The 26,788-nt window shown below is 38.1% G+C and overlaps 1 protein-coding gene across 18 annotated transcripts in view; it reads right to left on the reverse strand.

The window, feature by feature from the left end:
• The window catches only part of VEPH1 (ventricular zone expressed PH domain containing 1), a 759,919-nt gene that overhangs the window by 111,996 nt on the left and 621,135 nt on the right, over positions 1 to 26,788 (reverse strand). For all 18 annotated transcript variants that reach the window (XR_007155827.1, XM_047876091.1, XM_047876078.1 and 15 more), the window contains 2 exons: positions 22,801 to 23,010; positions 21,593 to 21,990 (listed from right to left, as the gene is read on the reverse strand). Coding sequence is in view for 17 of the 18 variants with exons in the window: in XM_047876091.1 (XP_047732047.1) it covers positions 21,593 to 21,990; positions 22,801 to 23,010 (608 nt within the window). In the remaining variant the exon portion in view is untranslated. The remainder of the gene's footprint in view (positions 1 to 21,592; positions 21,991 to 22,800; positions 23,011 to 26,788) is intronic.

Consider the following 26,788-nt stretch of genomic DNA (forward strand, 5'->3'; position numbering starts at 1 on the left):
CTTGACAAAGAGACTGGGATTCAGTTGCACATAAATGATATACACACTGTCTCCTAGGTCAGGCCTGCATCTTGCTCTCCATTTGTTGGTTCATTTGTTCATTCCTTCATTCAGATGTGTGTGTTGAACACTTGTTCTGCACTATGCTGGACACTGGGGATAGAGAAAGTCCAGAGTCTGCAAGGATGTCAAAGGGATATAGATTCAGATTCATGCTGCTGACTGCTTCTCATTTAAAAAAAAATTTAATGTTTATTTATTTTTGAGACAGAGAGACAGAGCATGAGCAGGGGAGGGACAGAGAAACAGGTAACATAGAACCTGAAGCAGGGTCCAGGCTCTGAGCTGTCAGCACAGAGCCAGATGCGGGGCTTGAACTCATGAACCGTGAGATTATGACCTGAGCTGAAGTTGAACGCTTAACCGACTGAGCCACCCAGGCGCCTCCGACCACTTCTCATTTTAGTTTCTGTGGTTAGAGTGTCCCACTCTCTCTCTCTCTGTCTGAGAGGTCAAACCCTGCTTGACACCCTCAGCAGGTATCTCACAAGGTATGTAAGTGTACAGGGCATTAGATAACTGGGTAATCTAAAAGCCAGAGCCCTAAAAACCAAGTTATTGGAAATCTTAAAACAAGGAACCCTGAGTCCTACTCTAGGGCCCAGGGAATCTCTTTGGGTTCCAAGTGCTACTCCTGTCTCACGTTGGGCCTGGCTGAGGCCCCCAGGGGCTGAGAAGACTATGTCTGGTGCCCTGGGCTTCTGCTTGCTTAGTTGGGAACTTCATGCAGGGGTAGTGAAAGACTCCAGGACACAAACAAGTATTTTGGGAAGCTCATTTGTCTGATAAAGGCAGTGATTTGTGACATGAGAAGGCCTACAATGGCTGCAAAGGCTGCCTGTGGTGGGACTCATTGCTGCATGGATTTCTCTGTTCTGGTCAGCTGCCCACTGAAGATGTCACCCTGCTTTTCCTCCAGAGCTGCTATTGTCAAGCACTGGGCCCTGCACTGAGTGACAGATGCAAAGGTAGCTAAGGGCTCCAACTGGTCTCATGATACTGGCCCATTCACTCAGGACACCTCACCCCCACACTCTCCCTTTTAAGTCTTTGTGTCTCCAAACCCTCATCTGTCTGGAGAATGTGAGCCAATTCTGTTTAGAGGAAAGGGACAAATGGTGAGAATGCAAAGAAATGCATTGCTAATAGCAATTATTTGAGTCTCCTATCCAAGAAGGTTGTAATTTAGACTTCGGATTGAAAAAGAGAAGGGGAATTCTTCTCAGATCTTTTAATTGATTTAACTCCCATCATTGCTTTATTACAGGCGTAGTTCCAAGACCAACCCTGCCTAGCATGAATGAACAAAGTAGCCTACCCACATTCTCCCTGTACAGACTCTGCCCACAACTAGTTGATTCCATGATTCCATGTTAAGATATGTGGATTTGTTTGTTTCTTTAACAGTAAGGAGTGTGACCAAAACCAGAAAAAAATTTTTTTTTTCCCCAAAAGTCACTGGGGTCATCATTACAGCAATTTGGGTACAGTTTCTTCTTAATACCAGCAAAGATCCTTTCTTGATGATATTTTTATCAGTAAAACACCTCATAAGGATCAAAAGAGTCTACTAAACCATATCTTGATGGATAAAGTGAAAATAAATTTGAAACACATGGCTTACATTTCCCTAAAATGTGCATGAGTTCAAAAGTTAACAATAATAGTGCTTGACTAAAAGCATTTGGAAATTTCTTAAGCTTTAAGGGTTTGAAAACCCAGTTTCTAAGGTGAACTTAGATGGGTTCTCTTACACATTAGGGCACTATAATTTGTATTAAAGGTATTCACAGATAACACTTCAACAAACCAAGGGCAATATGCTATTGTTTTAACTTTTGCTTTGGAAATTTCTTTGTATTCTAGTGCTTTAAATATTCAAATAAACCCTTTAAATGATAAGTTATTGAATTGCTTTATGAAGACAGAATAACTCTTCTTGCTTTGTACATAAATTGAAAACACACAATAGTTCAGGAAATGCAAAGTTAAACATGATCAAATTTATGAAAACATTAACAAACATCTTAAGTGTTCAATGCACATTTGATATTGGAATTATGGAGAAATTGTACAATTTCAGTGTTTTAAGAATATAAAGATTTGCCCTGATTTTTTTTTTTTTACTGTAGATTCAATTGTTTCTAAGAGTTCAAAGGATTTGTTAAAAAAAAATCAAATAAACAAAACAAAAAACATCCGTGTGTAACTGGTGTGACTGAAAAATAAAAATTCAGTAGAAAGACATGCTAGGGGTATAGGAATGTCCTATCTACATTTACTGGAAAAGATAGATTTTATTTCAATATTTTTATGGTTCTTTTTAAAAGAAGTTATAAAAAAATCAGGTTAGATTCAGCAGAGAGGAGATGGTCCAATGTATAATTACATACTTAAAAAGAATGAAGGCCAGCCGGATTAATCTGTAAATATCAATGATAGGTGAGTGCACATACACTCTCTCAATCCACTTTTCAATGTTTTGGGTTTAAGAAAGCATACATTGCCTCTAGCACACTTTTGCTTAATTTTAATTCTCTGCATATTTTAAGGGGAACATAATCCATATGTTTCTAATTCATTTATACAACTTGACTAATCATCATTGAAGGCATATTTGATACCCAAGATATTTTGAAGCTATTAAAACTACCTCCATCAGGAACTAAATTCCACATTCATAAGGAGTCAGAGCCAAACACACTACAAATTCAAACATGTACCATGGAGTAGAGTTTCCTGGCTTGCAACCCTATTCATTCTTTCTTAACCCTATAACCCGTGAGAAGAATCAAAGGATGACTGGAACCACAAATTTAATGAATAGTCCAGATGACAAAGCTTTGTAACCTTGAGTGTCCTTGAGAAGAATAGTCATCTCCTCAATTAAGAGGTGATTATTAAATGAAGAGTCAGTTAACTAAATCACAAATTCACTGTGAGGAAGAAAATCACTTTCTCTACTACTGGGATTCACTGGAATTTCTCATTCCTATAGTAGCAGTGCTTCTTAAACTTTAATGTGCATATGAATAACTTGAGGGATCTTATTAATACTGATATTACTGATTAATACTGATATTAATACTTATTAATACTGATATTAATTACTGATATTGATCCCTCAATAACTTGAGGGATCTTATAAATGCTGACTCAGTAGGTCTAGGATGGGCCTGAGAATCCGAATTTCTAGAAAGTACCTAGGTAATGTCAATGTTGCTGGTCCATGGATCACACTTTGAGAAGCAAGGTCTGTTGCAGGGTGTCTTAACCACCACTGATATTTTGGCAGGATAATTCTTTGTTTTGGCAGGGGGCTGTCTTGTCCATTTTCGAATGTTTAGCAGCATCCTTGGTCCCTACCCACCTGCTAGATGACAGTAGCACCTGCCTCCACTTCCCCAGTCATGACAACCAAAAATGTCTCTAGACATTACCAAAAGTCCCAAAGCTGGGGATAAAATTGCCTGTAGTTGAGAATCAGTGCTCTATTTTCATGTTTAGTGGTTAAATGTTTATTGCATAATATAAACACCTTTTTGGATGAACTAGCTTCAGTGAATGCTGAATCATTAACTAACTAAATAAATACCTTTCTTTCTTTTTTTTTCCTCTGAGAAATTATAATACTTTATTTATGGGCACTCTAGATTTTTCACTTATTTTATTTCCTTTCTTACTATGGTCACCAGCATGCTCAGAAGTAAATTTGCAAACCACATTTAGGAATTGTGAAAATTTACAGGGATACATTTTTAAGAAATAACTACTAGATTTATTTTATTTCTTTTTCCTCCAACATTAAATGAATCACCTCCTCTAATTTATATTTTCATAGGTTCCTTCATATACGATTTGAAATAAGATTGGTTTCCTTTAAATAAGGTAAACCAAAGAATTTCAATAAAAATAGGGATCTTTTTTTCATAGGTTTATATTTTCATAGGTTCCTTCATATATGATTTGAAATAATATTGGTTTCCTTTAAATAAGGTAAACCAAAGAATTTCAATAAAAATAGACAACCCAGAGGATTTCTGGGGAAAGATGGCAGAGTAGAAGGACCCTAAACTCACTCATCCCACAGATTCAACTAGATAAAACTTGAACCAGAGCAAACAACCCAGAAAAGGACCCAAACAAACTCCACAACTAAATGCAGAGAAGAGGCCACATCAAAGAGGGTAGGAAGGGCCAGGACTTGAGGACTTGTCCAACTAAAAGACATAGGGTGACAGAGTGGATAAAAAAGCAAGACCTATCTATCTGCTGCCTACAAGAGACTAATTTCAAACCGAAAGATACTTGCAGATTGAAAGTGAGGGGATAAAGAAATATACATCATGCAAATGGAAGTGAAAACAAAGCTGGAGTAGCAATGTTTATATCAGACAAAACTAGACTTTAAAACAAAGGCTGTAACAAGAGATAAAGAAGCACACTATATAATCATAGGGAATAATCCAACAAGAAGATATAACAATTGTAAATATTTATGTCCCCAACATTAAACACCCAAATACATAGAGCAGCTAATAACAAACATAAAGGAAATCACCAATTCTAATACAATAATAGTAGGTGACTTTAACACCCCACTTACTTTGATGGACAGATCAAACTAACAGGAAACCAACAAGGAAACAGTGGCTTTGAATGACACATTGGACCAGATGGATCTAACTGATATATTCAGAATATTCCATCCTAAAGTAGCAGAACACACATTCTTTTCAAGTGCACAGGGGACATTCTCCAGAATATCACATATTAGGCCACAAAAGAAGCCTCAACAAATTCAAATAGATTGCAATCATACATACCTCTTTTCTGAAAATAACAGTATGAAACTAGAAATCAACAAGAAAAAAATCTGGAAATAATACAAATACATGGAGGTTAAATAACATGCTCCTAAACAATGAATGAATCAACCAAGAATTCAACAAGAAAATTTTAAAAATATGGAGACAAATGAAAATAAAAACACAATGGTCTAAAATCTTTGCAAAAGCAAAAGCTGTTCTAAGAGGGAAGTTTGTGGCAATACAGGCCTACCTCAAGAAGCAAGAAAAACTCAAATGAACAAGCTACTCAACCCCTAAAGGAGCTAGATAAAGAAGAACAAACAAACCCCCAAACCAGTATAAGGAAGGAAATAATAAAGATTAGAGTAGAAATAAATGCTATAAAAACTAAAAAAAAAAAAAAAATAATAGATCAATGAAACCAGGAGCTGGTTCTTTGAAAAGATCAACTGAATTCATAAACTTAGCTAGACTTATCAAAAAGAGAGGGAGAGAAAGGACTCAAATAAAAATCACAAATGAAGGAGAAATAACAACCAACACCTCAGAAATACAAATTGAAGAGAATATCATGAAAAACTATATGCCTACAAAATTAGACAACCTAGAAGAAATGGATAAATTCTTAGAAACATACAACCTACCAAAATTAAAGCAGGAAGAAATAGAAAATTTTAACAGACTGATTACCAGCAAGGAGACTGTATCAGTAATCAGCAAACTCCTAACAAACAAAAGTCCAGAACCAAATGACATCACAGGTGAATTCTACCAAACATTTAAAGATGAGTTCATACCTATTCTTTTCAAACTATTCCAAAAATAGAAGAAGGAAATTTTCCAAATTCATTCCAGGAGGTCATTATTACCCTGATTCCAAAACCAGATAAGGACACAACAACAAAAAAGAGAACTTCAGGCAAATATCTCTCATGAACAGAGATGCAAAAATTCTCAGCAAAATACTAGCAAACCAAATCCAACATTACATTAAAAAACATCATTCACCAGGGGCACCTGGGTAGCTTAGTCAGTTAAGTGCCGGACTTCAGCTCAGGTTATGATCTCACGGCTCATGGGTTTAAGACCTGTGTTGGGCTCTGTGCTGACAGCTCAGAGCCTGGACCTGCTTTGGATTCTGTGTCTCCCATTATCTCTGCCCCTCCCCTGTTTGCACACTTTCTCAAAAATATATAAACATTAAAGTAAATTAAAAAAAAATCACTCACCATGATCATGTGGGATTTATTCCTGGTATGCAAGGGTGGCTCAATATTTGCAAATCAGTCAACACGATATGTCACATCAGTAAGAGAATGAATAAAAACCATATGATCATTTCAATAGATGCAGAAAAAAAAAGCATTTGACTAAGTACAACATCCATTCATGGTAAAATTCCTCCACACAGTAGGTTTAGAGGGAACATACCTCAACATAATAAAGACCACATGTGAAAAACCCACAGCAAACATCATACTCAATGGGGGGAAACTGAGAGCTTTTCTCCCAAGACCAGGAATAAGATAAGGATGTCCTCTCTCACCATTTTTATTCAACATAGTACTAGAAGTCCTAGACAATCAGACAACAAAAAGAAATAAAAGTCATCCACATTGGTAAGAAAGAAGTAAAACATTCACTATTTGCAGATGACATGATACTATATATAGAAAACACAAAATAGGGCAGAGAATAACTGCAGGGTGCCTGTCTCATCAGACTGCCTGAATTCCTGGTAGAACGGAGTCGCCGGAGCCAAACGCAGACGAGAGGCCCGCGGAAAAGGGTAGGAAGGGCGGTGAGGCGGTGCGCGCTCCACGGACTGGCGGGAGGGAGCCGGGGCGGAGGGGCGGCTCGCCGGCCAAGCAGAGCCCCCGAGTCTGGCTGGCAAAAGCGGAGGGGCCGGGCGGACTGTGTTCCGACAGCAAGCAAGACTTAGCGTCTGGGAGGTCATAAGTTAACAGCTCTGCTCGGAAAGCGGGAAGGCTGGAGGACAAAGGGAGGGAGAGCTGCTGAGCCCCCTGACAACAGAGCTCAGTTTGGTGGGGAACAAAGGCGCTCGCCAGCGCCATCTCCCCCGCCCATCCCCCAGCCGAAATCCCAAAGAGAACCGGTTCCTGCCAGGGAACTTGCTCGCTCCGCGCAAACACCCAACTCTGCGCTTCTGCGGAGCCAAACCTCCCGCAGCGGATCTGACTCCCTCCCGCTGCCACAGGGCCCCTCCTGAAGTGGATCACCTAAGGAGAAGCGATCTAAGCCTGCCCCTCCTGCCCCCGTGCACCTTGCCTACCCACCCCAGCTAATACGCCAGATCCCCAGCATCACAAGCCTGGCAGGGTGCAAGTAGCCCAGACGAGCCACACCACCCCACAGTGAATCCCGCCCCTAGGAGAGGGGAAGAGAAGGCACACACCAGCCTGACTGTGACCCCAGCGGTGGGCTGGGGGCAGACATCAGGTCTGACTGCGGCCCTGCCCACCAACTCCAGGTATACACCACAGCACAGGGGAAGTGCCCTGCAGGTCCTCACCACGCCAGGGACTATCCAAAATGACCAAGCGGAAGAATTCCCCTCAGAAGAATCTCCAGGAAATAACAACAGCTAATGAGCTGATCAAAAAGGATTTAAATAATATAACAGAAAGTGAATTTAGAATAATAGTCATAAAATTAATCGCTGGGCTTGAAAACAGTATACAGGACAGCAGAGAATCTCTTGCTACAGAGATCAAGGGACTAAGGAACAGTCACGAGGAGCTGAAAAATGCTTTAAACGAAATGCATAACAAAATGGAAACCACCACAGCTCGGCTTGAAGAGGCAGAGGAGAGAATAGGTGAACTAGAAGATAAAGTTATGGAAAAAGAGGAAGCTGAGAAAAAGAGAGATAAAAAAATCCAGGAGTATGAGGGGAAAATTAGAGAACTAAGTGATGCACTAAAGAGAAATAATATACGCATAATTGGTATCCCAGAGGAGGAAGAGAGAGGGAAAGGTGCTGAAGGGGTACTTGAAGAAATAATAGCTGAGAACTTCCCTGAACTGGGGAAGGAAAAAGGCATTGAAATCCAAGAGGCACAGAGAACTCCCTTCAGACGTAACTTGAATCGATCTTCTGCACCACATATCATAGTGAAACTGGCAAAATACAAGGATAAAGAGAAAATTCTGAAAGCAGCAAGGGGTAAACGTGCCCTCACATATAAAGGGAGACCTATAAGACTCGTGACTGATCTCTCTTTTGAAACTTGGCAGGCCAGAAAGAATTGGCAAGAGATTTTCAGGGTGCTAGACAGAAAAAATATGCAGCCAAGAATCCTTTATCCAGCAAGTCTGTCATTTAGAATAGAAGGAGAGATAAAGGTCTTCCCGAACAAACAAAAACTGAAGGAATTTGTCACCACTAAACCAGCCCTACAAGAGATCCTAAGGGGGACCCTGTGAGACAAAGTCCCAGAGACATCACTACAAGCATAAAACATACAGACATCACAATGACTCTAAACCCGTATTTTTCTATAATAACACTGAATGTAAATGGATTAAATGCGCCAACCAAAAGACATAGGGTATCAGAATGGATAAAAAAACAAGACCCATCTATTTGCTGTCTACAAGAGACTCATTTTAGACCTGAGGACACCTTTAGATTGAGAGTGAGGGGATGGAGAACTATTTATCATGCTACTGGAAGCCAAAAAAAAGCTGGAGTAGCCATACTTATATCAGACAAACTAGACTTTAAATTAAAGGCTGTAACAAGAGATGAAGAAGGACATTATATAATAGTTACAGGGTCTATCCATCAGGAAGAGCTAACAATTATAAATGTCTATGCGCCGAACACCAGAGCCCCCAAATATATAAAACAATTACTCACAAACCTAAGCAACCTTATTGATAAGAATGTGGTAATTGCAGGGGACTTTAACACCCCACTTACAGAAATGGATAGATCATCTAGACACACGGTCAATAAAGAAACAAGGGCCCTGAATGAGACATTGGATCAGATGGACTTGACAGATATATTTAGAACTCTGCATCCCAAAGCAACAGAATATACTTTCTTCTCGAGTGCACATGGAACATTCTCCAAGATAGATCATATACTGGGTCACAAAACAGCCCTTCATAAGTTTACAAGAATTGAAATTATACCATGCTTACTTTCAGACCACAATGCTATGAAGCTTGAAATCAACCACAGAAAAAAGTCTGGAAAACCTCCAAAAGCATGGAGGTTAAAGAACACCCTACTAACGAATGAGTGGGTCAACCAGGCAATTAGAGAAGAAATTAAAAAATATATGGAAACAAACGAAAATGAAAATACAACAATCCAAACGCTTTGGGACGCAGCGAAGGCAGTCCTGAGAGGAAAATACATTGCCATCCAGTCCTATCTCAAGAAACAAGAAAAATCCCAAATACAAACTCTAACAGCACACCTAAAGGAACTAGAGGCAGAACAGCAAAGGCAGCCTAAACCTAGCAGAAGAAGAGAAATAATAAAGGTCAGAGCAGAAATAAACAATATAGAAACTAAAAAAACTGTAGAGCAGATCAACGAAACCAAGAGTTGGTTTTTTGAAAAAATAAACAAAATTGACAAACCTCTAGCCAGGCTTCTCAAAAAGAAAAGGGAGATGACCCAAATAGATAAAATCATGAATGAAAATGGAATTATTACAACCAATCCCTCAGAGATACAAGCAATTATCAGGGAATACTATGAAAAATTATATGCCAACAAACTGGACAACCTGGAAGAAATGGACAAATTCCTGAACACCCACACGCTTCCAAAACTCAATCAGGAGGAAATAGAAAGCTTGAACAGACCCATAACCAGCGAAGAAATTGAATCGGTTATCAAAAATCTCCCAACAAATAAGAGTCCAGGACCAGATGGCTTCCCAGGGGAGTTCTACCAGACGTTTAAAGCAGAGATAATACCTATCTTTCTCAAGCTATTCCAAGAAATAGAAAGGGAAGGAAAACTTCCAGACTCATTCTATGAAGCCAGTATTACTTTGATTCCTAAACCAGACAGAGACCCAGTAAAAAAAGAGAACTACAGGCCAATATCCCTGATGAATATGGATGCAAAAATTCTCAATAAGATACTAGCAAATCGAATTCAACGGCATATAAAAAGAATTATTCACCATGATCAAGTGGGATTTATTCCTGGGATGCAGGGCTGGTTCAACATTCGCAAATCAATCAACATGATACATCACATTAACAAAAAAAAAGAGAAGAACCATATGATCCTGTCAATCGATGCAGAAAAGGCCTTCGACAAAATCCAGCACCCTTTCTTAATAAAAACCCTTGAGAAAGTCGGGATAGAAGGAACATACTTAAAGATCATAAAAGCCATTTATGAAAAGCCCACAGCTAACATCATCCTCAACGGGGAAAAACTGAGAGCTTTTTCCCTGAGATCAGGAACACGACAAGGATGCCCACTCTCACCGCTGCTGTTTAACATAGTGCTGGAAGTTCTAGCATCAGCAATCAGACAACAAAAGGAAATCAAAGGCATCAAAATTGGCAAAGACGAAGTCAAGCTTTCGCTTTTTGCAGATGACATGATATTATACATGGAAAATCCAATAGACTCCACCAAAAGTCTGCTAGAACTGATACAGGAATTCAGCAAAGTTGCAGGATACAAAATCAATGTACAGAAATCAGTTGCATTCTTATACACTAACAATGAAGCAACAGAAAGACAAATAAAGAAACTGATCCCATTCACAATTGCACCAAGAAGCATAAAATACCTAGGAATAAATCTAACCAAAGATGTAAAGGATCTGTATGCTGAAAAGTATAGAAAGCTTATGAAGGAAATTGAAGAAGATTTAAAGAAATGGAAAGACATTCCCTGCTCATGGATTGGAAAAATAAATATTGTCAAAATGTCAATACTACCCAAAGCTATCTACACATTCAATGCAATCCCAATCAAAATTGCACCAGCATTCTTCTCGAAACTAGAACAAGCAATCCTAAAATTCATATGGAACCACAAAAGGCCCCGAATAGCCAAAGGAATTTTGAAGAAGAAGACCAAAGCAGGAGGCATCACAATCCCAGACTTTAGCCTCTACTACAAAGCTGTCATCATCAAGACAGCATGGTATTGGCACCAGAACAGACACATAGACCAATGGAATAGAATAGAAACCCCAGAACTAGACCCACAAACGTATGGCCAACTCATCTTTGACAAAGCAGGAAAGAACATCCAATGGAAAAAAGACAGCCTCTTTAACAAATGGTGCTGGGAGAATTGGACAGCAACATGCAGAAGGTTGAAACTAGACCACTTTCTCACACCATTCACAAAAATAAACTCAAAATGGATAAAGGACCTAAATGTGAGACAAGAAACCATCAAAACCTTAGAGGAGAAAGCAGGAAAAGACCTCTCTGACCTCAGCCGTAGCAATCTCTTACTCGACACATCCCCAAAGGCAAGGGAATTAAAAGCAAAAGTGAATTACTGGGACCTTATGAAGATAAAAAGCTTCTGCACAGCAAAGGAAACAACCAACAAAACTAAAAGGCAACCAACGGAATGGGAAAAGATATTCGCAAATGACATATCGGACAAAGGGCTAGTATCCAAAATCTATAAAGAGCTCACCAAACTCCACACCCGAAAAACAAATAACCCAGTGAAGAAATGGGCAGAAAACATGAATAGACACTTCTCTAAAGAAGACATCCGGATGGCCAACAGGCACATGAAAAGATGTTCAGCGTCGCTCCTTATCAGGGAAATACAAATCAAAACCACACTCAGATATCACCTCACGCCAGTCAGAGTGGCCAAAATGAACAAATCAGGAGACTATAGATGCTGGAGAGGATGTGGAGAAACGGGAACCCTCTTGCACTGTTGGTGGGAATGCAAATTGGTGCAGCCACTCTGGAAAGCAGTGTGGAGGTTCCTCAGAAAATTAAAAATAGACCTACCCTATGACCCAGCAATAGCACTGCTAGGAATTTATCCAAGGGATACAGGAGTACTGATGCATAGGGCCACTTGTACCCCAATGTTCATAGCAGCACTCTCAACAATAGCCAAATTATGGAAAGAGCCTAAATGTCCATCAACTGATGAATGGATAAAGAAATTGTGGTTTATATACACAATGGAATATTACGTGGCAATGAGAAAAAATGAAATATGGCCTTTTGTAGCAACGTGGATGGAACTGGAGAGTGTGATGCTAAGTGAAATAAGCCATACAGAGAAACACAGATACCATATGGTTTCACTCTTATGTGGATCCTGAGAAACTTACCAGGAACCCATGGGGGAGGGGAAGGAAAAAAAAAAAAAAAAGAGGTTAGAGTGGGAGACAGCCAAAGCATAAGAGACTGTTAAAAACCGAGAACTGAGGGTTGATGGAGGGTGGGAGGGAGGGGAGGGTGGGTGATGGGTATTGAGGAGGGCACCTTTTGGGATGAGCACTGGGTGTTGTATGGAAACCAATTTGTCAATAAATTTCATAAAAAATAAATAAATAAATAAATAAATAAATAAATAAATAAATAAAAAAAAAAAAAAAAAAAAAAGAAAACACAAAATATTCCACCAAAAACTGCTAGAACTGATAAATGAATTCAGTGCAGTTGTAGGATACAAAATCAATGTGCAGAAATCTGTTGCATTTCTATACACTAATAATGCAGCAACAGAAAGAAATTAAGAAAACAATTCCATTTACAGTTGCACCAAAACCAGTAAGATACCTAGGAATAAATCTAACCAAAGAGGTGAAAGACCTGTATTCTGAAATTACTTGATGAAAGTAATTGAAGATGACACAAATGGAAAGACATTCCATACTCATGAATTAGAAGAACAAATATTATTAGAATGTCTATACTATCCCAAACAATCTACACATTTAACGCAATTCCTTTCAAAATACCAACAGCATGTTTCACAGAACCAGAACAAACAATCCTGAAATTGGCATGGAACCACAAAAGACCATGAATAACCAAAGCAATTTTGAGAAAGAAAAGCAAAACTCGAAGCCTCACATTTCCAGATTTCAAGTTATATTACAAAGCTGTAGCAATCAAAACAGTATGGTACTGGCACAAAAATAGATACATAAATCAATAGGACAAAATAAAAGCTCAGAAATAACCCTACAATTATATGATCAATTAATCTTTCACTAAGTAGAAAAGAATATCCAATGAGAAAAAGACAGTCTCTTCAACAAATGGTGTTGGGAAAACTGGTCAGCTACCTACAAAAGAATGAAACTGAACCGCTTTCTTACACCATACACAAAAATAAATTCAAAATGTATTAAAGACCTAAATGTGAGATCTGAAGCCATAAAGATCCTAGAAGAGAACACAGGCAATAATGTCTCTGACATTGGCTGTAGCAACATTTTTCTAGATATGTCTCCTAAGGCAAGGGAAACAAAAGCAAAAATAAACTTTTGGGACTATATCAAAATAAAAAGCCTCTGCACAGCCAAGGAAACAATCAACAAAACTAAAAGGCAACTACTGAATAAAAGAAGATATTTGCAAATGACTTATCTTATAAAGGCTCCATATTGAACGTATATATAAAGAACTTACACGTCAACACCCCAAAAACAAATAATCCAATTGAAAAATGGACAGAAGACATGAATAGACATTTATCCAAAAAAGACATCCAGATGTCACACAGACACATGAAAAGATGCTCAACATCACTTATCACCAGGGAAATGCAAATCAAAACTATAAGGAGATATCACCTCACACTGTCAGAATGGCTAAAATCAAAAACACGGGAAACAAGTGTTGGCAAGGATGTGGAGAAAAAGGAACACTCGTGCACTGTTGGTGGGAATGCAAAGTGGTGCAACCACTCTGGAAAACAGATGGAGTTTCCTCAAAGTGTTAAAAACAGAACTACCCTATGATTCAGCAATGACCCTACTGTGTATTTACACCCACAATACGAAAGCCCTGATTCAAAGGGATAAATGCATCCCTATGACTATAGCAGCATTATTTACAATAGCTAAATTATGGAAGCAGCCCAAGTGTCCATCAATTGATGAATGGATCAAGTTGTATATATACATACATACATATATACACATATGTGTATATTGCTAAGCAAATTAAGTCAGTCAGAGAAAGACAAATACCATATTATTTCACTCATATGTGGAATTTAAAAACAAAGCAAATGAGAAAAAAATAGAGACAAACTAAGAAACAGATTCTTTAACTTTAGAGAACAAACTGATGGTTACATGAAGGGAGGGGGTGGGGAGATGGGTGAAATAGGTGATGGGGATTAAGGAGTGCATTTGTGATGAGCACTGGATGATGTATGGAACTGCTGAATCAGCATATTGTACATCTGAAATGAATATAACACTGTATGTTAAGTATATTGGAATTAAAATAGAAAAAAGTAAAAAAAAAAAAAAATAGACCAGTCAATACAGGCACAATGCATTGATTTGCTTATCATGGCTGGTCATTTGCTGTTTGATAGATATCAATAAATCCAGGTAGACAGTGTGACAAGCTTCAAAAGTATTGAACAATCTGGTCTATTTTCTCCCAATAAACTATTGTAAGTTGATGGATACAGATGTCTGGAAAAAAAGGACAGGAAATTAACATGAAAGAGAAGTTTTTGTTTTTTGTTTTTTGTTTTTTTTTAGGTTTACACTGGAGATATAAAATTAGCAATAAACTTGAGGCCGATGAAAAACTTGGCCAAATAACAAACATTTACATTTTTCTAGATCTGACATAAGACACTTAGAATTAATCAATTTAGAGCACACAAGATTCTTTTAAAGGACCTTAAAAATGATCCAGCTGAGTGCTTTTCAAGTTTCCTTAAGCTGTGGAATTCTTGGTTTAAATATCAATCAGGAAGGTCCCTGTATAACGTCAGCTATATCACAGTTGCTCTGTTTGCAGGGCAAAGAAAGAAGGAAAAAGGGGGGTTGGGACCCTTTCGAGGGGCCCCTGACAGTTTTAACCAGTACAGGTTAAAAATCCATGACCCTGTAATATACAGGGTTTTTGGAATTACAAAATTCCAAACCTTGCAGAAATGTGTACTTTAAAAATGTGCAAGTTTTGCCTTTACCCTCCACTTCTTCTCTACCTCTATCCCCAATTTGATTCTTCAGAAAGAAGTAGTGGTGATAGTTTTATGTGTGTCTTTCTAGAAGTGCCTCCCTCTCCAAATACATATATGTAAATCCTTTTCTGTCCTTGTTCTCCTTAGCCAGCTCTATATTTTCTTTGACTGTAGCACTTAACACTTTCCAACACCCTACTTTATTTATTTATCACTTTGAAGCCAAGGATATTTGCCTGTTTTTGTTCACTGACATTTCTAAAGTTCCTAGAAGGATGCTGGTGTGAGTAGGCACTCAGAAATATTTGTAGAATTAATGAAAAATGAAGAATCAGGATGAATAGACAGAGCAGAGAGGATTTTTAGAGCAGTGAAGCTATTCTCTATGATTCTACAATGGTAAATACAACCAAACGTTGGAATACTACTTATGCAAAAAAATGAGCTACCAAACCACAAAAAAGATATAAAGGAAGCATAAATGCATATTACTAAATGACAGAAGCTGATATGAAAAGGCTATTAGAAATGAGGATGTTTGGTATGAGAAACAGAATCATACTCTGAGTTTCTGAAATGGTATGCTTCCCACATTTGTGGCTTATTTTAATGGTGGCATAATATTTTAATGGCTATTGGGTAATTGATGTGAATATTTCACATGAAAAATGATGTTCCCATAAAGCAATTTATTTTTAAAAGTCCATTGAACCTTTTTTTTTAAAAAGAAAAAAATTCATTTTATTATTTCTTACTGATCTCTAATATGGACAGGGCAAAAATGTGAGCAGAGGAAACATAGGAATTTGGTGTCATTTACATAGTTCTTTTTCTCTTACTCCAAATGGATCTGCCAACAGATGACATGAGATTCTGTCTGCTTTAGAGACTTATCTGCTGTTTGTAAACACACAACTCTATGAATATAGACTGTGACACAAATAAATACCTTCCAAATTATCAATACCTGGACTCCTGATTGCCAATTATGTAATTGCCTGCGTTTTTGGAAAAACATTTTAAAATCCTCCATCATCTGAAGTTTGATGGTTGTTGTGGATAAAACAAGAGGAAATTAATTTTTTTTTTGCCTTTTCCTATATTATATCAAAACTCTTTTCAGTTTCCTTGGCTGTCAGCTCTTCATCATCAACAGAGCTCAGAAATATGGATTTGCTCAGTTTTTAAGTGAGATTTGATGATATCCAGGGACCATTGTGTTTCCCCACAGGGCATATACTGCCAGTTTCATAATGGAAGCAAACGGAAAGATAACATTCACTTCCTGAAATTTGGTTTGTGGCACGCTGGATTGGAATGTACTCCTGTGCTGTTGACAGTCAGTGGCTCAGGACCTTTTTGTACAGCACTGTATGCTTTGGAGTAAAGACAACCACCCAGACAACAAGGGATTACTACTAATAATCTCCGAGTACGAGTTTCCCTAAAAAAAGATTAAGAAATACTAACTACAGATATAAGAGTATAATGCCGTATCTTTCTATCTTAAAAATAATACATTTAGAAGAATATAGCTGAGAATATTATATCTCTCACAACAACTACTTCTGTACCTAAGACACCTCCTCTTTCACTTTCTTCCCTTCCTCCTTTTAATGTGGCTGCCTTTGGGTGAGATATATCAAAATGCACTCCTGTGCATTTTTGCTCTATTACGTATTTACTTTTACTTCTGTTTATTTATTAGCAAGGTCTTTTGAAACCTATTAGAGACATATCCAAGGTGGGCACTATATTAGGGGAACTGACCAATTCAAGGGTTTGGACGAGTCATTTGATATACAGGCAGATAATCACTCCTGGATTTCCATACAAAATGGCCTGAGTGTACATATACTTACCAATTTTCCTTTGTACTGTTTCCTAGTTGGATGAAGATACTTCTCATTCATAGATAAATATCAGGTAAACCAACATGCACATAAGCAGCACACCCTTTTGTTCAAAAGCATGTTTAAGGCATTTTTCTTTCTTTTTTCTAATGTTTATTTTTTTTTGAGAGAGAGAGAGAGAGAGAGAGAGCGAGCGTGAGGGGGGAAGTGCAGAGAGAGAGACGGAGACACAGAATCTGAAGCAGGCTCCAGAGCTCGAGGCGGGGCTTGAACTCACCAACTGTGATATGATGACCTGAGCTGAAGTCTGGAAGCTTAAGCCACTGAGCCACCCAGGTGCCCCAGGGCATTTTTCCTTATCTATTTGAATGTTCAAAGAAAATAAAACTTGTCCTTCTCCTCCTCCTTCTTTTTAGAAGTAGCTTTTGAAAATATAACTAACGAGAAATAAAGTTATGTGATGTTCTCTAGTGGAAATTTGCAAACAAGTAAGTTGTATATTTAAGTGCATAACATCTTTACCAGTGATGTGGTTGCCTGCCAGGGTGTTGCAGCTACTCTACTGGGGATGAACAAGGACAGTAATCTGATGTTAACTCAAAAGAAGAGTTTGGAGGGGATCTTTTCAAAAGGATTTGTAAGGTCTTCCTCTAGCCATATTATTTAAATGTTTCTCATGGGACATTGAGGATGACTGGAACCAGGATAGGAGTGACAGGAGAATGTTAAGAGGAGAATCTGGCCACCATTATATCCATCTTCTTTTGACTAAAGTTCACTCTGGAAAAATGGGAATTGGCAGAGAGGTAATCTAAGATAAATCCCAAAGCACCAAGAAAAATTCTCTAGAAAAGTTTTCCCTACCAAGGAAAACTATTAGGGAAAACTGTCCTTCAAACAGGGGCCAAGTGGACCATATCAATGAATAAGACACCAAGGAATTTGCAATATTTTCTTATTTGCTGTTTCTCCCTCTGAAATTGTGTGGAAAAGTTTTAGGATTTTCCTCTGTCTCCAAATCTTACACCTCTCCTCAGGGATAAATGATCCTAATCCCACAATTACCAATGTATTTTAAAAAAGAAGGAAACCTCCTCCAGAACCACTAAATGAATGGGTTTTATCATCGTCCCTCAGGTTAGACCAACCGAGGACAAAGAGGTAAGGGCTGGGTTGGCTTTGCCTCCTTGGTCATGCCAACATGAGGTTGGAGTTGACTATATGCAAACTTTCAATAAGAAATCTTTATTTGTAATTAATTATGAAATAACAGCTGCTTCTTGATTTTATAATAAACTTTTATTTTTTTGTATTCTTATATCTGTTCAAGTTGAAAAATCAACTCATGTCGGTCTATTAGAGAAAGGAAGACATTACTAGCTTTAAAATTAGCTTTCTGCAAGTCAGGCTTGCTGATATGCTTTACAGATGGGATGTATTTTCACCCCATCAGGAAATACTTCAAAGCAAACCAAAGCAGCGTTGATGGGTTCTTGTAAGCTTTTATATCATCCTTTATAGAACACCAGTGATGGGCCAGATTTTCAAGGATTTATTTCAATATCATGCATTTCTGGATTCTTTTAACCTCTAATTATTTTTGTTCACATAAAGGAATTCCAGTGATTCAGATATTTAAAATACCCTTTGGCTAATGAACTAAATTCCTTCAGTCTTGTATATAAATACAATCAGTCAGTGATGTCAGACCATCACTCTGGATATGAATATATAACTTTCCATGGTTGGCTAACCTGCACCCACACTAGAGGCCTATAAGACCAAGGAGAGAATTACTGACTAGGGAATAACAGGCTCTTTCATATCCAAAATGACACTGCTGACCCAACCTCAATAAGACCTGGGGTTTGACAATTTTTCCAGACATGATGATAGATTTGTGCTGCTCTATTTATACTTCATTGCCTGTCCCCACTGTGATTAATATCATGCAATAATAAGATGGTGGGCTATGGATAAGAATGGTATCTCTGACCTTGACTCACCTAATACTGGATTCTGTTGTGCTGTGACTAGTGAGGTTCCTGTTCTTTCAACACAGTTTATTATTGAAGTATTAGATTGAACCACATGAAAGTGATGTTTTTGCAGGTCAGAGTAAGGAAATCAGATATCAGTTGTTTTTTTTTTCATATGATACAAAACAATACCAAAAGAACTTCTTTAAAGTTTGTTTTATAATTTTCTTATACTATAGACATTATGACATCTGTCTAAAATTATTCTTAACACTTTGTTGTTGTTGTTCTTGTTTCCTGCTGGTTATTTATCTTTTTAACTCTCCCTGTTGTAGAAGTGTTTTTTATGCTTCTTCCCTTTGCTTCTTGATTGCCTTGCATTATTCAGCAAGAAAGACCAAATATGCCTCTTTTACACCCACAACACATTAAACATAACACAGTTTCTAACCCTAAATCTTTCTTTAATAAATTTCTAAGAAAAGAAATGTGATATTGCTGAGCTGAGTGATCTCATGACAGCAAGCAAAACTGTGTCAGCCAGATGACTGCTGGCTTTCTTCTGAATGGTTTACACAATCCCTGGAATAGTAACAACATGTCCCCTGCAGTCAGTACGAGTCCTTTCTCAGTGGATGTATTTACAGTGAGTCATATAAATCTTCAATCCCTCACACATATCTCTGTGCAAGGAATTTTCCAGGAACTTCCAGGAAGTTACAAAAATGTGAACAAATTCCAAAATGTCAACTTAAAAAAAAATAGACATACTCAGTTCTAGGTCATTCCTGGCAGGAAATATCAAAAGAAAATACTTTTTGATTCTTGTTTGTTTTTAGTAAAGATGATAGATTCCTTCAATATTTTGGAAAAAAAACCCCAAGCCACTTAGATAACTCTCAAAGTCCTCAAATAATTCAAGGCAATAAGAAATAACATGTGTTTTTGACAACTGGATGCTTGAAGTAACTGCGAGACTGCCTTACATTTTCACAAGATTAAAACTCACTATATAGCACAGCTTCAATGCTTTAACCTAAACTTGAAAAACAAAACTATTCTGGCAGGTGGAAATGTGTCTAACTTTATATTTGCTACAGGTTTCCTTTTTTTAAGCTGGGAAATTCATGTAACCTCATTTCTATTAAGTTCTCCAACCTGTGCATTAAATACATAGAATAATAGTGAAATAGGAAATCATAAAAAGTTTGTGTTAATTGAGTTTTATTGACTTTATCTATTCTCAAGTCCTGCTATACTTAATTATCCAAAACTTATATTGAATATGAGCAATACCACTTTTATTGTCACTCTTTAAAAAAGTTTTAAGACTCCTAATCAATAAATTATTGTAAACACTTCTGAAAATGTCAGATTCTACAGACACACAGACAATATTTGTCATTACCAAGTCCTTGTGAGCATTGGAATACATTCCTTTCCCTTTGTTAGCATGAGAATACATTCTTTCCTCTGATTTGGAGTGGGAGAAGGGATAGAAAGTAGAATATGGAAAATGGGACCTTCCTAGTATCATCCCCTGAGGGGGAGGACAGTGGGTGGGTGAATATGAATTGGATTCATTATTCTTCAGCTGTGTTTCTTTCTGAAAGATGTGCTGCCTAGCTTTTTCTACGTGGGCATCGCCTGTGAAAAGCTGTCATGCCCAACAAGTAGTCCAGGACCTTCATCTTAATCTGAAAGGAATAGCATGGCTGTTAAGTGAGAAGAACCACAGGAAAAATCTAATTAGCCTGATAGTGCCTTCAAAATATCCAAACCTGTTCAACCCACTGCCAGAAGGATGAGCTTGCCCTGGGCGCTCTTCCATTTTAGCACTTGTGCCTCAAACCTATCATCTTTTTCGGTACCAGGGCACAAAATTTAAGAAGCACCAGAAAATTTAGTAGTCAAAATAAGTAATATTTTAAGAAATCAAAATTAACACAAAAAGTTCATAATGAACAAAATATCAAAATTGTAAGTGGAAACATGATCAATATTACTTCATATTCCTTTTGCCTCTGCTCCAATATGACTTAGGAAGACATACTAATCCTTTCTTTACTTAAAATTTTGCTGAGCTTTTTTGGAGTTCCTGACATCTTTTGCTTTGTTCTCTGTTTTCTGACTAGCTCACACTCTTACTGGTTCCTGACATACATCATCTCCTGACTATGATCTCACTTTTTCCTTTCTATAATTTCCAAGAAGCCAGGGACTGTGTCTGTTTGGGTCATAGCTGAATCTCACACAAAGCTGAATTTTTAGTACAGTGCCTGGCACATGGTAATTGCTTCATAAGTGCTATTGAATGAATGGGAGAAAAATGTCCTGGGGCTCAATGCTGTACATGGCTTCCTTGCATTATTATGTGGATGAAAAAAATGTCTCTGGCTGCACCTCTACCCGAGAGCCTGCTTTGGGCAGACCCCTTCCAGAATTTTCCTAAACACTAGGGACAGGGAATCAGGAACAATGTATTTCAGGTTTGAAAAAGTCAGAGTCGGTGAGCTTAAGTGTACCTAAGTAGATTCAAATAGGAATCAAAAAGATGATTGACCTTATTGGGGGGGGGGGGAAGCAATTAAAATAACCTAAGGGTGTTTTCAAACGATCTATTTTACAAAAAATCCAGGGTATGGCAATTTTTATGATTTGAGCCTTTTTGTTTCTTCCCCAGTGATATTTGAAATTTCTCAAGTTTAGGGTGTTCAAAGAACTTACCTTCAATGGTACACTGATCAGGGATTGGAATCTTCTTTCCGATTTCCACAGCGTATGCCTTTACTTTACTGAAATTTTCCTTTAAGTGCAAGTAGAGCTTATCTTGGTATTCTACAGGACTTGCAGTTGTTTCTGGAGTTTCCTCCTGGCAGTTTTCTTTAACTGTTTCTGGCAAATTCTCTGATTCTGTATGTATAATACTTGGGTGTGAAACTGAAGAATTTCTCGGCTGTGATCTGTCAGAGTTTGCCTTAAAGGGCAACTTGTCGTTTCCTTGGCTAAGTGGATCTGTTTCTGAAAGAATGATCCTAGCTGGCATATCTCCACTCTCTACAATTTCCCCATCCTCTGAACTCATGCTCTTTGTTAGCACAGTGTGCAAAGCCAAACTCTTTGACCTGCAATATAAACAAAAAGCGAAGACAGGCAAAGAAGTTGAGCTAGCATCCACTGAGAAGCAAAAGAAAGGATAATAACAGTGGGGAAGAGTTACTTCCTCTAGAATGGGAGACCATAAATTGGTGCTACAAACAGATTTGATAAAACACATAGACCAGCAACAAGTTATGTAATAAGCCAAATCTTTGAAGATCTAGGCCACCTCCAAAAACAAAGATTAAAAAATCAATTTCATGGCAAAACTAACTGGAAAATGGTGGACTTATACACTTGTATTCTTTTTTTCTACTTCGGAGTCTGCTTTTTCATCAGAAAACAAGAGAAGCTTCTGATAGTCATTCTCAATATAACATATTTATGTTTAAAAAGTATTTTTAAAAAATAAGCCACAGGTTTGTTTTCCATTTGTTTTCTCCTTTTTTTTTTTTTTTTTTGAGAGAGCACATGAGTGGGGTAGAGGGGCAGAGAGAGAGAGAGAGAGAGAGAGAGAGAATCCCAAGCCCACTCCACACTCAGCATGGAGCCTGATGCCTGATGCTGGATCAAGCCCAGGACCCTGGGATCATGACCTGAGCTGAAATTGGGTTGGTTGCTCAACTGACTGAGCCACCCAGGAGACCCTGTATTTATAGCAAGCTCCTTTGGATAACAGAAGCACTGTGAATGCCATTTCATTCATGAAAAGATAGGACTTTGGGTGCTATAGGTAAAAGATATTTAAAAAAACACCCCATGATAATGCGGTAACAAAACTAACAGCAAACACAAAGTGCATACTTTAAAAAAAAACAGCCAAGCAAAATTTATACCTGTTAAATCTAATGTCTTTTCTTTCTTCCTTAGAAAATTGGCCCAAACTATATCTTCTTATAGAGCTAGGAGTATTGCTCTCAGCATTTATTTTGTCTTCAAAAGCCTGTATTTTAACTTGGAGCTTTTCATGGTCTTCATCTTCAGCTACAGTGAACTTGATTTCTTCCAGCTTCTCAGGGAATTCAATTTCATTGCTGGGTTTTCTCCTAAAAAACCAAAAATCATTGCATTAGATGTGGTCACATATACCCTCAGAACAGTGTTACTCTCTATTTAACTGATTCTTGTTCAAAATAGAAAAAATTATTTAATACATCTTTTAAGTTTATTTGAGAGAGAGAGAGAGAGAGAGAGAGAGAGCAGGGGAGGGGCAGAGAGAGAGAGAGAGAGAGGGGATCCCAAGCAGACTCTGCACTGAGCCTGATGCAGGGCTTGAACTCACAAACCATGAGATTATGGCCTGACCTGAAACCAAGAGTGGGATGCTTAACTGCCCAAAGCAACCAGGTGTCCCTGATACATTTTTCATTAGTCATTTAACAAATATTTATTGAGTAACTACAATGGATATAGGGTTTGTTTTTAAGATTTTATTTTTAAGTAAATTCTATACCCAATGTGGGGCTTGAACTTACAACCCCAAGATCAAGAGTTGCATGCTCCACTGACTGAACCAGCCAGGTGCCCCCCACCTTTTTTTTCTTAAAGAAAATTATATTTGTTCTAGTTACTGTCACCTACATCATTTCTGTGGTAGGAAATATGCTCATTATGGTCACCATCACTGCCAGCCCATCAGTGGGGTCTCCCATGTACCTTTTCCTGGCCTATTGATGCTGGCTATTCCTCTATAAACACCCCTAAACTGATTGTAGATTCACTCTATGAAAAGACCATCCTATTCAAGGGGTACATGACCTAAGTCTTTGGAGAACATGTCTTTGGAGCTGCTGAGGTCATCCTACTCAGTATGATGGCCTATGGCTGTTATGTGGCCATCTGCAAGCCCTTGAACTATACAACCATCATGTCCTGGCAAGTACGTGTCCTGCTGGTGGGAGTGGTGTGAGTAGGAGGCTTTCTTCAGGCAACCATACAGATCTTCTTCAGCTTCCAATTATCCTTCTGTAGCCCTAACACCACAGATCACTCTATGTGTCATCTGAACCCTTTGCTCAATTTTGCCTGCACTGATATTTACACTCTAGGGCTCTTTGTTGTTGCCAACAGTGGAGTGATCTGTGTGTTAAACTTCCTTCTCTTGGGGCACCTGAGTGGCTCAGTCAGTTAAGCGTCCAACTTCGGCTCAGGTCATGATCTCACAGTTCATGAGTTGAGCCCTGCACTGGCTCTGTGCTGACAGCTCAGAGCCTAGAGCCTGCTTCAGATTCTGTGTCTCCCTCTCTCTCTGCCCCTCCCATGCTCACACATTGTCTCTCTCTCCCTCTGTCTCTCAAAATTAAAATAAGAACATTAAAATTAAAAAAAATAAACTTCCTTCTCTTTGTTTAAATTTTTGTTTTTTATTTGAGTATAGTTGACACACAATGTTACATTACTTTCAGGTGAACAATGAACACGGATCTTTGAAATTGCTTCTATAACTTCTTCTGCCAGAAGTTTATAAATATTGGTATTTATATCAATTTTACATTAGAAGGAGAGTTTTGGAAGAAATCAGAGAATAAAAAGCAGTTTTTATGGTTATCTACCATATTCTTATCCAGCTCTACAAAAGTATGGCTTTCATATGAAATTCCTGCCAGACATTTTTTAGAAAACTCTTATGCATTTATTTGTTTGCAATGAAATTGACAGAATAAGAACATTTCAATGGACTGTGTAAAGTCATGGTTTTGTTAATTTTATGGCTATCACTGTGACTCTTTTATGTTATGAAATAAGAAAATTCTTTCTGAATTTTAATATGTTGGAGGAAAGACATTTTCCATGAATGATATTAATAGTTCCAATTAATCTTTTTTTAAGGTTTATTTATTTTTAAGAGAGAGAGCGAGAGTGTGCACAGGCAGAGGAAGGGAAAAGAGAGAGGGGGAGACACAGAATCTGAAGCAGGTTCCAGGCTCTAAGCTGTCAGCACAGAGCCCAACGCGGGGCTAGAACTCATGTACTGGGAGATCATGACCTGAGCCTAAGTTGGATGCCCATCCAACTGAGCCACCCAGGCCCCCCCCAACTATCTTTTTTATAGCAGCATTTGTGAAAATACTCTGTGACTCATTAAAATTACCTCCTTTAACGCAGGGGTTATTTGTGGAATAACTTTGGAACCCTTCTAAGGACTAATATGTGCCTTAAACAGAGTGGAAGCCTACTGATAAGCTGCAGAAATAGCTCACTGATGCTCACCAAGGTGCTGAATGATTACAGAAAAGTAGTGTGTGTTTATTTTCCTTGATCTGCCTTAGACATCCTAAAGCTACTTTACTTTCTATTTAACAATCACTATCAATCCTATCATGTGAGGTTATTAATAAACATAAAGGTTAATAATCTCTAGAAATCCATTCATCAAGATGGCTTAATGATTCTGTTGGTTTGTCTATGTATATTTACCTGGCCCTCTTTACCATTTTTCCTGGAGGTTAATGAAAAGGGCCTCAAGCATACAAAACAATCATAGCTTTTTCAAACATATGGCTATTTCCCCCTAAAAGCCAAAGTAAATCTGGCATAGTATGTAGGTGAGGGTGAGAAAATACAATTTGTTTTTTTTGTTTTTGTTTTTGTTTTGTTGTTTTGTTTGTTTTTTAACGGCACTGCTTTTTAGGGAAAACCAACATGATAGGGATGGTGACAGATTTTTTTTTTCAATTACATTCCACCCATTCTGGGGTCATATGTGTGGTGGGTACTGAGGAAGATTATTTGGAAGCTTTTCTGGCTGGCCCATAGAGGAGTACTGGCTTTGAGGGAGGGTTCATGGTTTTGGGCCCACAGTTTTTATAATTACCCTTTAATCCAGCTCAGGGACAAATTTAAATGGTGCCACTGGGAAAGCAAGTAGATTATCCCTTAAGTAACCAAGATATTGTTTATTGTCTAATAAGCTATTGCTGAGAAAACTTAAATACATATTTGTGTAGTTTTTATAGGCTTCCTTGGTTTTGCATACAGAATGCAAAATTTATTATCCACATCATGCTTCACTGAAATATACATGAGTAGATTTGAAGAATCAGTACATGGGAATAAAGGGAATAATCATGAACATGTTTCCCTTTATGATACATATGATACTGGCTACCCATAACAGATGGGAGGTTTTGACATGTTCCAGCCAGATGATTCTAAAAGATGGACTTTATACTCCTATTACAAATGAAACAAAGATGGTACTATCACTGGATGGTAACTTACAAACCATGATAATTACCAAGGCTAATTTTCAAAGATCCAATGGGACTTCTGGGGAAGATGGCGGGGTAGGATGATCCTAAGCTCACCTCATCACAAGGATACAACTAAATAACACCCACATCCGTGGAAACAACTCAGAAAATGACCTGAAGACTGGCAGAACAGACTCTCCACAGCTAAATGAAGAGAAGAGGCCACATTGAAGAGGGTAGAAAGGGTAGAGACATAGTGGAAGATAATGGACCCACAGGACTGTCCACAGAGGAAGAGACACCACAGGTATGAAGAGAGGAGAGAAACAAACCCTCACACCAGCACCTCAGGCATGGGGAACCCACACAGGTAAGATGAATTCCTATAACATGTTGTTTTGGAAACCACAGGGGACAAATTTTGTGAGCTCTTACAATAGGAGATTAACATCTGGAACTTTAAAATTCAGTAGGCTCCACTCTGGGAGAGCCAGAGGGCAAGAAGAAACTGAATTACTGTCCTTAAAGAGATAGGACAACAAACAGCTCTGCAGAGATACAGCATAGAAATAGCATGGTTGGGATATATAGGAAGGTTTATTTCCTAATCTCAGCATTTGCTGGAGGGTCA

The sequence above is a fragment of the Prionailurus viverrinus genome, chromosome C2, assembly GCF_022837055.1.
Source record: "Prionailurus viverrinus isolate Anna chromosome C2, UM_Priviv_1.0, whole genome shotgun sequence".
Classification (NCBI taxonomy): domain Eukaryota; kingdom Metazoa; phylum Chordata; class Mammalia; order Carnivora; family Felidae; genus Prionailurus; species Prionailurus viverrinus.